The following is a 13,261-nucleotide window of genomic DNA, read 5'->3' on the forward strand; positions in this document are numbered from 1 at the left end:
AAAATCCCAACAGACAAGACAGTGAGACCAGCATGAGCAGTCTAATTATATATCTGCACTTTCCAACTCAGTGAGGGCTGCTTTTCAATTAAGATGGTGCGGTCTTCCTCCGTATCAATTACTGCTGAACTGGAGCATTCTATTAATACATGAACACACTGTGAAACCTCCATCCTTTAAAATACAACTAACTGTTTAAAAACATTTTTACTCATGGTTGTGTATATAACTGTGAGGATGTGAGTGGGGATACTTACGGAGGCCAGAAGGATCCAAAATCCCTTGGACCTGGAGTTACAGACAGTTGTGAGACACCCCTCCCCACTGCCTCTCGACCCCACAAAATAACATTTTTAACCTGTTTCTTCCTTCTGGTATCAGGATCCCATTCTCTATTCCTCCCTCAGGAAGTCAACAATATTTACTGTCTTCACTTCCTGTGTAAACTACACCATTTACTTTCACTTGGCCAGCATGAACCTGCATCTATTTAGAACACTGAAGGTCCAACCATGAAGCCTGCTGCTTCAACTCCTCTCTGGAGTTCATACCCATTCTTAAAACATGCTCTTTCTGAGGTCTCCGGACCCTCACACTCTCTTAGTTTTCTTTCTCTTTGGATGTTTCTCAGTACTCTCTCTCAAATCTTACTGTTTCTGGCCTCATAGCCCTCTGTCTTCTACCTCACCCATCATTAAAAAAGCTCAGTTAGCATTTGTTCTTTCCATTGAGCACCCACAAGCTTATCCAGACATTTCCCCTAATTATTACAATCCTCCAAATTGTGACACTATTGAAATGCAAAACCTTTATTCTTATTCTTGTTCGTACCAATATCCAGTATCCAATCACACAGTAAATATAATGCTAACTATTTTTTCAAACTAGAACTTGATTGGCCAGTCTGCCACCCTGCTCTCACCAGACAGTCACCACTGCTCAAGTTCACTCCCAGACCCTCACCAGCAGCTACTCCTAGACAGAGTAGGTTCAGCATAAAGCACAGCCCTGGAAGCAAGAGAATTGAGTTAAGATCCCAGAACCTATAGAACTGCCGGGTGAGTGTGGCCACCTGACTGCAATTTCATTCCCAGAGGGCTGAGGCAGAGAATCCCTAGAGCAAGCCAGTTAGCAAGACTAGACATACTGGCCAGCCGTACGTTTGATTCAGAAACCATGCCTCAAAGAATAAGATGAAAGACCAAGTGGAAAGATTCTCACCACCAACCTTGAGCTTCTGTGTGCATGGGCACTACACACTCACACACATGCACACAAGAAAAAACAAAAATGAACTCAAAACTCCTAAATGGAGATATTATTAAAATATACTTATAACAAATCCTAGATCTATATGTGGCTGTAAAAAAGTCTAATAGGGAATCTGGAGATGTCCATCTCTCTTATGCTATCCTTTATTACAGCCTACTACATACGCCTTCTTATTATACTCCTTTAAATATATGAAACCATTGCCAGTCTTGGGGACCTTAAACTATATGGCCCCTAAGTCTCCCAGAATATAGTTCACAGGACCAACCCTTGCCTCACTATCAGCAAACAGGTCTACAACCAAATATTACACTTGAGATAGTTTGTCCTGAACTATATTATTTAAATAGCCCTTGTCTTCCCTGATCACTGCCTATCTTGTTACGCTGTCATAGTCTAATTACATAATTTAACTGTACTTATAGTTCTATATTGTAAATATATCTATTCACACATGGAAATCCAAACGTGCTCATTCTCTCCCTGATTCTGTTGACTCCATGAGGGTAAGACATCTAACTTGATGGAATATTCTATGCCCAGTGTCTGAAATAATTCATGCCTCACAGAAATAGCTAAATAAATCATTTGTAACTCACTGAATAACGTAATTATGACTTTTGTCCCTTGCAATCAAGGAAACTGTTGATAATCAAGCTTCCTTAACAAAAAGTATTCATTATTTGAGGTCATTTTGAGTCTCCATGTATAAAAAGAGAGAGAAAAAAGCAGAAAAAGAAAGGACCAGGGGAAGAGGGCAGGTGGGAGGGGAGAAGAGAGGCAGGCTTACTAAAATAAAGTGTTCAGATTTTAAAATAAAGTTCTACTGTCAAAGAAAGGAAGGAAGGGAGGGAAGGAAGAAATGAAATATACTATACTGCACTTCCAAGCCAATCAACAAAGCACAGTGAATATCAGTTAGGCACAGGGATTAACATTTAGTTTTGTGATAAAAATCAGCCTTCAGCACTTAAAATTGTACAGTTTTATTGGAAGCTAGAGAGATTACATTTGGGGGCCATTTGTAAAAATTATTCTAAGAATCTAGACTTAGTCTTAAAGGAAACTAACTCAACCTATTCTCTTTCCAAGCTTCCAATTACACTTCTGATAGAGAACGCAGTCCAAAATCATGCTCCTGGAAAACACACTAGAATATTTGAGACAGCTACCAAAGCAGAGTAGTCCTCACCTATCTCATACTGCAAGTGTGATATGCTTACGTTTGCTAAAGCCACAGGCTCTGGATTGGTGGGAATGCAGCCAGTACAACACACAGAAACCTAATATTAAAAGGTGGGAGAACTAGAGAAGCATTATTATTAACTTCTGCCACAAAATATCTGATATTGGTAAACATGGGAAAGAATTTTTAGCATTTTATATGCTCACACTATAGAACTCAGAAGATAAACTAATGAATAACCCAATTTGTATGGTAAAATAATTTCTTGAGCCTCTCCTGTCTACCCTCCACTTTTCCCCTCTTACCTCCAATCCCTTCCAAAAAGTTAAAGTCACTGCTTAAGAAGAATTGTTGTTCTAATTCTCCATGAACAATGAATTCAAAGACAGATTCAAAAATGGTGAGCTGGGCTAAAGTCACTGCCATCCCCTGTGTTCCAATGAAAAACTGTATGCCCAGTAAGTTTCTTGTCTATTTGAGCTTAAATTCATTTTTATCAAATTCAAATCTTATCAACTCATTAATACAATTATTCCTGAAAGAAACAGATGCTGCTATTAAATAGGAAGATATGGAGGATAACCTCTCATACGTGTCTATTCGAAGCGCACTGGCTGCTCTAAATTGTAACTGTCAAGTGCTTCCCCTGTGCTTCTTCTAAGTACAATCATATCTACTTCTTCCCAAGAAACCCAATGCTTGAGCACACCACCCGCCTGCAGCTACCATCCAATCTTCATACGGACTAGCTCTCAAGCAGGCTGCTAACCATTGCTCTCATTCTTATCTCACTCTGACAATTTTTATTATAAAACACTAAAACACATATAAAACACTAAATTCAAGTTTTGCCTATTTTACAAGTATGGACTAAACTAGTGGAGTTAAGTCCATTTATATTGTTGTGCTTCTATCACCAAAAATATATTTCCAGAATACTTTCCATCCTGTGAAACTAAAATCAGTATGTATCATTTATACAACGACTCCCTACTCTCACTTCGTCTACCAATTCTAGCACTGTGATTCTTGACTACTCTCTCTCACATCTGCAAATTATATAATTATATAATATTTGTAATGTTAGGCAAATTTATTTCACTAGGAACTGTATCATGAAGAATCATCCATGTTGGGCATATTGTCAAAATTTTCTTCCTTTTAAAACTTGAATAAACAATTCCTTTGTGTGTTTGCATGCCAAAACACATGTGTGTCCACTCCCCATATCAATACTTATACTAATTTCTTGAAGGTTAATGATTTGCTTCTTGCTAAGTAATCATTCCTTTCTCTTTGCTTCATCATGACTTTTACAGTGTTGAAAATAATGGGCCATTAGATACTTTAGCAAGTGACCTTTAAGATCAGAAGTAAATGAAAAAGCAAGATTGTGTGTGTGTGTGTGTGTGTGTGAATGCGTGTTTGTGTGCGCGCGTGTGCGTGACAATTTAACTATTTCACCTAGCATTTCTTCTAAATTATGTCTTTATAAGTGCAATATGCATTTCAGAATAATAGAAAAATAAAAAACTTTAGAAATGAGCCAATGTGACCACATACAAACTGAAAAGCATGGCTAATGCCTTGAAACTTTACATTTCCAATTTATATTATGTTTATTATAGTTGATCTAAAATGCTAACAATCAACTGAATGGGGGAGGACTCAATTAAGTATAATATTTACTTGGAAAGAAAATACTTTCTTCAGTAGACTATATTTGGAGAGGAGAAAACCATTATTTTTAATTGTCTTATTTTAAAATGTCAATATTTGCTCCATGTAGAACTTAATACAGTGAATTTCGGTCAACAACATATATTTGAACATCAGAATGATAGTCACTGTTCCTCCTACTCACCCCTTTCCCAAACCAAGAATTGGTAAGGCAAAACTCAGCACGCATCCATACGCAACTGGTCACCGAGTGCTGGGAAGCAGTAAAAAGGAAGCAAACAAAACTACGATACTCAAAAAGCTGCCATTTTGTAGCTAACCCACCACCACCAGTGAAAGTGGACCGTCCTCACCTTTACCTTCTGTGAGGGGTTCTGACACTGTTCACCAAGTCTGAGGTATCCCTCAAGTTTACGAACACAGAGAAATGTGGGCTCACTCAAGCATACAGAACTAGAGTAAGAACAAGTCACAAACAATCTTAAAATAGCATTTCTTCACCATAGAAGTGTTCATGCAACACATTTTATACTGGAAAACCCATTATATAAGAAAAATGAGCCTCAAAACAAATTTACTTTTATGTGTTTCAAGAGGTTAAAAATGATCAGTTTTCCAGAGCACAGAGAGAGATGTGACAGGGAGTTGGTCTCTGTACCCTCTGAGAGGGCTCTATCTGTTAGAAAACAACAGCTGGATCAAAGTTGTGTATGTTCTACAAGTCAAAAAGGTAATTAGTCTGACAAGTCAGCATAGGCAGCAACCCCAAACCTCCCAAACCCCATTGCTCTAAAGTATAAGAAAGCAAGTCATGAGAACTAAGAAATAAGAAAAATAATGAAACCAAACAGGCTTGACAAAATGTTCTGGGGTGAAGAAATGCAGGAAGTGGGGCTGGAGAGATGGCTCAGCGGTTAAGAACACCGACTGCTCTTCCAGAGGTCCTGAGTTCAATTCCCAGCAACCACATGGTGGCTTACAAGCATCTGTAATGGGATCCGGTGTGCCTGAAGACAACTGCAGTGTGCTCGTATACATAAAATAAATAAATAAATCTTTAAAAAAAGAAAGGAAGAAATGCAGAAAGTAAAGTGCTAACAAAGATTGTGACCAAGACAGATTGAAGCTGAGCATGGTGGCACACAGCTGAATCCCAGTGCTTGAGAGGCTCAGGCAGCTGAACTTAATTCAATGCCAGCCTGAAGTACATAAGGACACCTTATCTAGGTAAGTATGGGAAACTGCTCATTGAGAGTGCTCTGAATTCAGAACTTTGTGATAAAAAGTTGTGATGATAAAAGAATAAAGGATACATTTAATATGAGGTATAAGGCTTTCTGATGTTTGTTTTTGCTGGTTTGGTTTTGTTTTTAAGATACACTCTCAGGTTACAACTGAAACCCAGAACTTATGATCCTCTTACCCAGCCTTCTGACTTCTGGATCACCATGTCCAGCATATACCCAGCGTTTACCTGGTATGTAAACTGATTAGGACATAGATGTGCTACTTTTCTTGCAAAACCCACATTGATCCCCCTAAATGACGGCTGAGAGTGACCCAGCAGTATGTATTATCGCCGTTCTTTACAGAGAAGCACCTCTGAATATAATGCTTGAATACCGTTTGTTAGTGACAAACATGATGGCATCTGTCAATTCTGAAACTAGACTCCACCTGGAGGAGCAGGCCTTCCTTGTGTAAGGTGCTCTCGCTCGGGAACAATAAAAACCCAAACTTATATTGATGGTTTTTACTGACAACAGTGTCTAAAACTAACAGCACTGCACACAGGACCAAAAATACTAAAGCTTGATCTGCTAAGCAGTATTAGCTAAGCCGCTTATTAAGAACCGTCTTTCTTTAAATGTGCTGTGTGAATTACTAATATCTTCAGAACTATTAATCCAGCAGAATACTTCCCAGTGAAGGGTGACAAGGTAAATGCCGTGGAATGCAATCCTCCTTGCCTTACTTAACCTCTGCTGGCACGCAGCTTCCTACCTATCTATCCCACAGTTCCCTTTATACACTCTCGGCAGCTGGTTGTAGAACATCGCTTAAGTAGCTTAGCAGATCTTCTTTCACTGAGAGATCATGGGTAGGTCAAGAACAAAAAGGCATTCTTCATCTGAGTATCTTAGTCTCAGACAAGGCCATGCTCCTAATAAACACGTACGAAAGGCTCTTAGTGCATGGGCCAGTCCAGTATGTCCAATCATAAGAAATAAGCAAGCAGCCAAGCAAACAAGAACATACAAGCAAAACCTTCTGACTACTCTGTAAGCACAGGGGCAAAGTTTCCAAGTCCTGTAAAACATTTCTAGAATCCATGATATTCCGTTTTCCACTCAAATTCGCATTTTATCCACACAAAGGTAATAATCTTTTTGCTAGAATAAGGTGGATAAATCTTCAACTCTTTACAAAGTCTATCCCAAGCCTTTCAGAGAGGTTCAGTAATGTCTGATATTTAGTGGTGATGACAAACATGCTACCTGACTGCCACATCCTACATGGATGCCCAGTAAACACTGCTGCTCATAACTGTAGTGCCATCCTCCAAGCATGACTTTCTGTGCTACTGAGAGCACACACAAACCAACAGCTTTCTTTAGACAGCAGCTTTTGGGTCACTGCCTCAGGTGTCAAAGCAGAGCCTTACTTGGCATGCCAAGGTTATTTAACAGGCATGGTCACATTCACCTCACACTAACAGTAAGGAGACAGATATCTATCGTGTGAGACTCAGCACTGCTCTAAGCGCTTTCCTCTGCTTATGAATAACCTTCTAGATGTAGTTGGCAGGATTCACCCTTGCTTAGCTTACCACAGAACTAAACCACAGAAATAATTATCAGCGACCTATCACATACACTAAAAGAAATACATGCCTGGCTTATCAACTGTGCTTATTCAAAGAATTTAACACTTAAATGTGCCATTTTAAAAGACTCATGTACTCATGTTAAATGTATTCAACTCTATATACCCAACCTTATTTCTAAAAATAAAAAAGTCATGGGGTTGGGGATTTAGCTCAGTGGTAAAGCGCTTGCCTAGGAAGCGCAAGGCCCTGGGTTCAGTCCCCAGCTCCGAAAAAAAGAACCAAAAAAAAAAAAAAAAAAGTCCTCCATGATATTAATTCCCTAGAATAAATTTGCCCATATTATTAAGTCCCTATAATGCCACCATTTAGATAGTACAAAACCAAGAATTTGTATGTTGCTATTTAGCTTTTCATCTGTATATATGGAAAAAGGCTGTTAACACTCCTCAGAGAAAAAGCTTGACATTCCTTGGATCCTGCTGGTGACTTCCATGCTTACTGCAAACAGACAAGGTATTCTGTTGCTAGATACTACAAAAATGCTACTGGGTCTCCGAGTTTCGTGTCTTGAGTAGCTCTGACAATAATGCCAAACAGGATGCACTCAGTCCATCTGTTTCCCAACTCAGTCTCTATGTGAAACCAACACCGTGCACTCACCTCTGAGCTTCATCAACGTTGAGAAGTCCGCCCACATTGCCACGCCCAAAAGACAACCCTCAGCATAAGGGATGAGCGAGGAGTAGCGAGCCACAGTGCACCTTACTTTTAGGAACTCAAGGCCTGTGGCCAGAAATTGTTTTCTTTAATGCAATGTTTACAAAACAAATGCTGTCATAAACAGAAAGAGAACACCCAAGATCCTTTTTTGCTATTTATACTAGAGAACAGCAATTATTAACTGCCCAAATCTCTCAATCACTGAATTATCAGTTCTTTAAATTGCTTTAAGTTAAACTTTTCTAAATTTTTACACATCTACTCAATTAATTTAAAAATCTTTAAGCATGGCTGTATGTTTTAGTTTATACAGAAGTACTATAAAGACAGCACTTGCTAAAAACCCATCTGCTGTGTCAGAAAACATTTCATTTCTATTATACACAGTCACAGTCTATAAGTGAGCCACTATAAATAGGTGTTCTGCTGCATGAATGTATATGCGACAAATGTGTGTCTGGAGTATCTCAGAGAATAGAAGAGGGCAGTGGATCCCCTACCACTGGAGTAGCAGATGGTCGTGAACTGCCACATAGGCACAGGGAATCCAATTTGTATCCTCTGGAAGGGCAGCTGGTGCTATTAACCACTGAGCCATCTCTACAGCCCTGTGAGCAACTTGGAGGTTCACAGTTTCAGAAATATGCCATGTCTTCTTCCAATTCAGCAAGTATTGAAGTATAATTTAATTTGTGTTATAATTTATAATCTTCCTTTTAGTTTTAGCTTTGCTTTTCTTTTTTTAATTTTTTTTATTCTTTGACAATTTCATATGTACACAATGCACCTTGACCCTATCCACCCCCAATGACTCTTCTCACTTCTACCTTCCTAAGGTCTACTAGTTCATCTTCATGACTACTCCAAATACCTCCTTCTGTAAATAATCTTAATCATGAGCTAATCACTCCCTCCTGTAGCCAGCTCCATACTCCAGCCTTAACTGCACTGTGTACACATCATCTCATGGTATCATCACTTACTTACTTCTCTCTTCTACTCACTACTTTCCTGGGTATAGCCTGGTTCTATGACTACCGCAATTTAATCTCTAGGATCCAGTGCTTTGCCTGCTTGGCACAAAATTTAGAATAACCAATGTAACATGAGTTATCTTATATACAATTAGTAATTAGAGACTGTGTCAATATATTATGGTACTTTCAAACAATTAACATTTAATACCATATAACAGCAAAATATACAAAATATGTATATACCCCCCCAAGCACATGAAACTGTGGCACCTCCCCTTCCTCCTCTCAGCTCACTGGACCTCAGATGCCAGGCGCATGCTCTTTCAGAGCTCATCTCCGTGCTCTGCTTTCCTCCCTCACTAAGGCAACCTCAACCCAACCTAACACGGTAGTTGGGCTCACGAAGTTGCATCCATTTATTATCTGTAGTGTACATTTCTAAACCTACAGTAGCATTTAATGGTTAGTATCAAATTTCTTTTTATGAGTGCCTCACTGTTAGTGATCAGGGTCCAAGGCTACACAGATTTCGAGTCATCTATTCCATCCACTTTTGTTTTCCGTTAACTGTTGTCTTCCTCCACGGAACCTCGATGAATAGGTTCCATGGGTCTCTGGCCCAGCCAGAAATGGACAGTGTTATGGCTCTTAGAAGGAAAGCCCTCATGGGGCAGATAGCTGGGTCTTGCCCACAACTGTGACAGCACCAATGCCAGCAGCAGGGACATCGGTGGGCAGGGGCAGGGGCAGGGACAGGAACAGTAGGAGCGTGAGCCTGTCCTGCTAGGCTAATCCAAGGTCCAGCAACAATGCTTTAGGAGAGAGAACTCCTCTCCTATGTATTACGGCTCAGTAAAGCAGTCACTCTCGGCTGAATCTCAATGAAATAACACCTGCACGTTCCTCCATGTAGATCAGGACTTTACAAACATAGAGCAGTAGAGTGGGATTCAGGGGTAGATGCTTCCTGTTGCCTCACTCTGAGACACTAGGGATCTCTATTTGCATTTGATTGTCATGGTCCTCTCAGTGGAGTGTCATGGCTATGTATTCCAGAGCAGGTAGACTTAGACTTAGGGCGTTGGCCCCACTCCCACTGTTCTCAATTCTGAGACCCAGGGTTCGGGCTCATTCAGCCTTGCCAGTTCTTCTGTCTGGTAGCACACTCCATTTGGCCCACAAACTGTCATTTTAAGTTCATAATTTTGCAAAGCAAGAGGAATGTATACATTATGACTTAAATATTTGATGAAATAAATACGGAACATGGTGTTTTCAACAAACTTTGTACTTTTAGACATTCATCATACATTTTTGAGTATCATGCTGAAAAGCACCACTGATCTAGCCACTGGGTACCTAAAAATGACAGGCAGAGAATGAATGTGCATGTGTATCTCTCTCTCTCTCTCTCTCTCTCTCTCTCTCTCTCTCTCTCTCTCTCTCACACACACACACACACACACACACACACAGACACACACACACACACACACACACACACACACACACACACACACACAGAGTTTTGTCTTACATATTCGATTCACCAATACTGAATTTCATACTTTTACATTCATTCTAGTATCTGCTTTTAGTAGTTTTCAAAACTTTTCAAAAGTCAACTTGCTTTCTATCAGAAATCTTAACAGAAAAAAATACAGAAGAGATCAAAGCAGAACTCTACAGCTCCAGCAATGCTCTAGTGGCAATTCCCAGCTTCACATGGCCTTTCAGTAACTGAGTTGAGAGACTCAACCCCATCTGTGTAAACTTTAATTGAGGTTTTATTGCCTGAATTCTCCACACAGCTTTTCCACTCTCCTTCCGTCTGAGCTGGCAGGAATTTGGCAACCACTTCTCTCGGGCCTTTACCCCGAAGTAAGAGAGGTGGGAGGCCAAGCTCTCAGGAAAGAAACTCAGGTCAGAAAAGTCAGCTAAGCAATTTGGACTTGACATCAAATCATTGCCCTGATGCAATATAAAACTGATAAGGACAAAATGTGAAAGCTAGAGAAAAGAAGGGGCTGTTTACCTTGGGAAAGCCTTAACCTACATGGAAACAGCTAGAAACATTCTTGCGAATTAGAAAAAATCTGCACAGAACATTCATAAGATGGGAAGCAAGAAGACTTTGAGGACAGAGCCCTCTCATGTGGAGATTTACTAACAAAATAGTCTCTTCTTTCTCAGCTTTGGAGCAGATGTGATAAAGAAGCCATCCTATAATATTTTGAACACAGTAAGTGGCATGGGAATTCGACATGAAGGATCATGAGTGTCGGAAAAACAAGGAACAGAAAAGGAAGTAGGTTCAACTGCATATGTAGCAGGGAATAGACTTGTTGGGGCACTAGTGGAAAGGGAAGCCCTTGGTCCTGCCAAGGTTGGACCCCCAGTGCAGGGGAATATGGGGGGCAGTAAAGCGGATGGATGGGGAGAATACCCGTACGGGGAATGGGGAGAGGACGGAGACTTATGGACAGGAAACCGGGAAGGGGAATAACAATTGAAATTTAAGTAAAGAAATACATCTAATACAAAAAAAGAAAAGAAAAGGAAGTATGGTCCAATGGAAGACTAGCCTTCAATAATGACTAAAGAAAGACTTACGGGAGCCAGCCAAAAGGACATCCGTGCCTGTACATGTGAAACAGGAAGAGGCCAGCCTAATATGGATGGAAGTGAAGGAAATAAGCCAAAAGGTAGACGAGGTGACCATCACCAAGGCACGACTTAAAGTGCTATGAAGATTTGTGCTGGCTTTTTTATTGTCTTTTTCTGTGAGGCACTTTAGGGTGCTGAATGTTTCAGACTTACACGGTCAGTAAACTACTCTGCTAGGTGGAGAGCAGAGGACACAGGACACAACTGTGAAGAGGAACGATAAGCTCCCAGCACAGGTGCGTCCCTTTGGCACATTTCGTGCAAGGAAGTTATTCAGAAACACTGTAGATCTCTACCGAAAGGCTATGAAAGGTTGTCCTTCTGTGAAACCAAGGCTATGCATCTACAACAATCTACATAAGTAAAATAAACAAGAACAGATAGAGCATTTTTTTGACACCTCCTTTTTGCCTTAAAAACTTTTTTCACCAAGAAAAAGATCCCAGCTGTGACAAGTGGCCATGCAGAGTTGTGCGGCAGACTCCATCTGACTGAGACACCTCTTCCTCCAGACGGTCCCCAGCCAGTTCTTCAGTTACGTGCCCACCTTTGTATTTCCACATGTTACCACTGGTAACCTAGTAAACCACTTACTGATTTATTTATGTTTTATACAATTCTGTACAGTTCCCTAGTTTTTCTATTCAAACTTTTAGGAAAAAATATGACATTGCAATTGTTTGGGATTTGTAAAACAGAAATACTAGAAAAAGGATAGTTTGGTTAGCTGAGATGAAAAACAGAGTAAGTTGAATGGACTTTGGAGACTGCCTGCATTCAGTACCTCCCTAGCATCAGTGTCTAGGCTGAGATTTTCCGTCAGGAGTTTTTTGGTGCTGTACAAAATTACTGTCCACAAAATAAATAGATAACTTAGAAACAGAAAAGAAATAAAATACAAATTACAAAATTTTATCTTGCAAGTTCAGGAGTCATTCAACTATAATGTCAGATTTTTGTGGTTTCAGCTAACAGTTCATCACCGTAAGAAAAGCACTGATGGAAAATTCCAGAAATCAAAACAGCCCATTAAGTGTTAAATGAGTGTCCTATGTAGTTTAATAAAATCTTGTGCTTTTCTGGCAAGAACATGAATTGTCCAGAGTATCCAAATGATATATTCGACCTGCACAAATGACAGTTAAAAAGTAACACATCACAGAACTTTTATTCTTAATTCATGGTTTATTTACTCTATTTTGTTATTTATTATTCCTGTCAACCTCTTATTATGCCTAACCTATGAATTATACTTTGTTGAAGACATGTATACACAAGAAAAACAGCATGCATAGGGTGCTTCAACTGGACGGGTTGGAACACATGGTACACTTGGTTTACAAAGGAGACTGCAGCATTAGCAAGGTTCCCAGAGGACTTCAGAAAAGCCTAACATTTCCTGGGCTCCTGAAGACTTTAGATAGTCACAACTAAAAAGAAAGCTTCAGTTTCCTTGTTTTACTTGATAAAACATTTATAAGAATACTATTTACAAGCTCACACAATAAGCTCAAACAGATATTCCTATTCAGCCTAATATATATTATCTATATATTATCAAATTATCTAAAAAATAGTCTGTAACTGAATACATCTAAGAAAGTAGGATTTTTTATTTGTTTTTATCGGATTTTTGTTTTTATTTTTCTTTTTGTTTTGTTTTGTTTTTTTAGACAGGGTTTCTCTGTGGAGTAGCCCTGGCTGTCCTGGACTCACTCTGTAGACCAGGCTAGCCTTGAAATTACAGAGATGCACCTGTCTCTTGCCTCCCAAGTGCTGGGAATGCACACCACACCCAGCCTGTAAGAATGTTTTTCTTTAAATGTAAATACTCTCACAGAAACATGATCTTACAAACTTCTCTATAATTATATGCAGTTAGTAGGGCTGCCAATGGCAAGGAGGGCAGAAGCTGACAGGCCCAGGCTC

The 13,261-nt window shown here is 39.7% G+C and overlaps 1 protein-coding gene across 6 annotated transcripts in view; it reads right to left on the bottom strand.

The window, feature by feature from the left end:
- The window catches only part of Stim2 (stromal interaction molecule 2), a 125,732-nt gene that overhangs the window by 32,366 nt on the left and 80,105 nt on the right, over window positions 1–13,261 (bottom strand). Inside the window, exon 1 of one of the 6 annotated variants that reach the window (XM_039091563.2) lies at window positions 9,162–13,247. The exons of 3 other annotated variants lie outside the window; for them this stretch is intronic. Coding sequence is in view for 2 of the 3 variants with exons in the window: in XM_039091562.2 (XP_038947490.1) it covers window positions 7,629–7,665 (37 nt within the window). In the remaining variant the exon portion in view is untranslated. Of the gene's footprint in view, window positions 1–7,628; window positions 9,108–9,161; window positions 13,248–13,261 lie in introns of those variants that run through there. 2 more of the 6 variants (XM_039091562.2, XM_063272807.1) reach the window with 2 other exon arrangements.

The sequence above is a fragment of the Rattus norvegicus genome, chromosome 14 (genome assembly GCF_036323735.1).
Source record: "Rattus norvegicus strain BN/NHsdMcwi chromosome 14, GRCr8, whole genome shotgun sequence".
Lineage (NCBI taxonomy): Eukaryota > Metazoa > Chordata > Mammalia > Rodentia > Muridae > Rattus > Rattus norvegicus.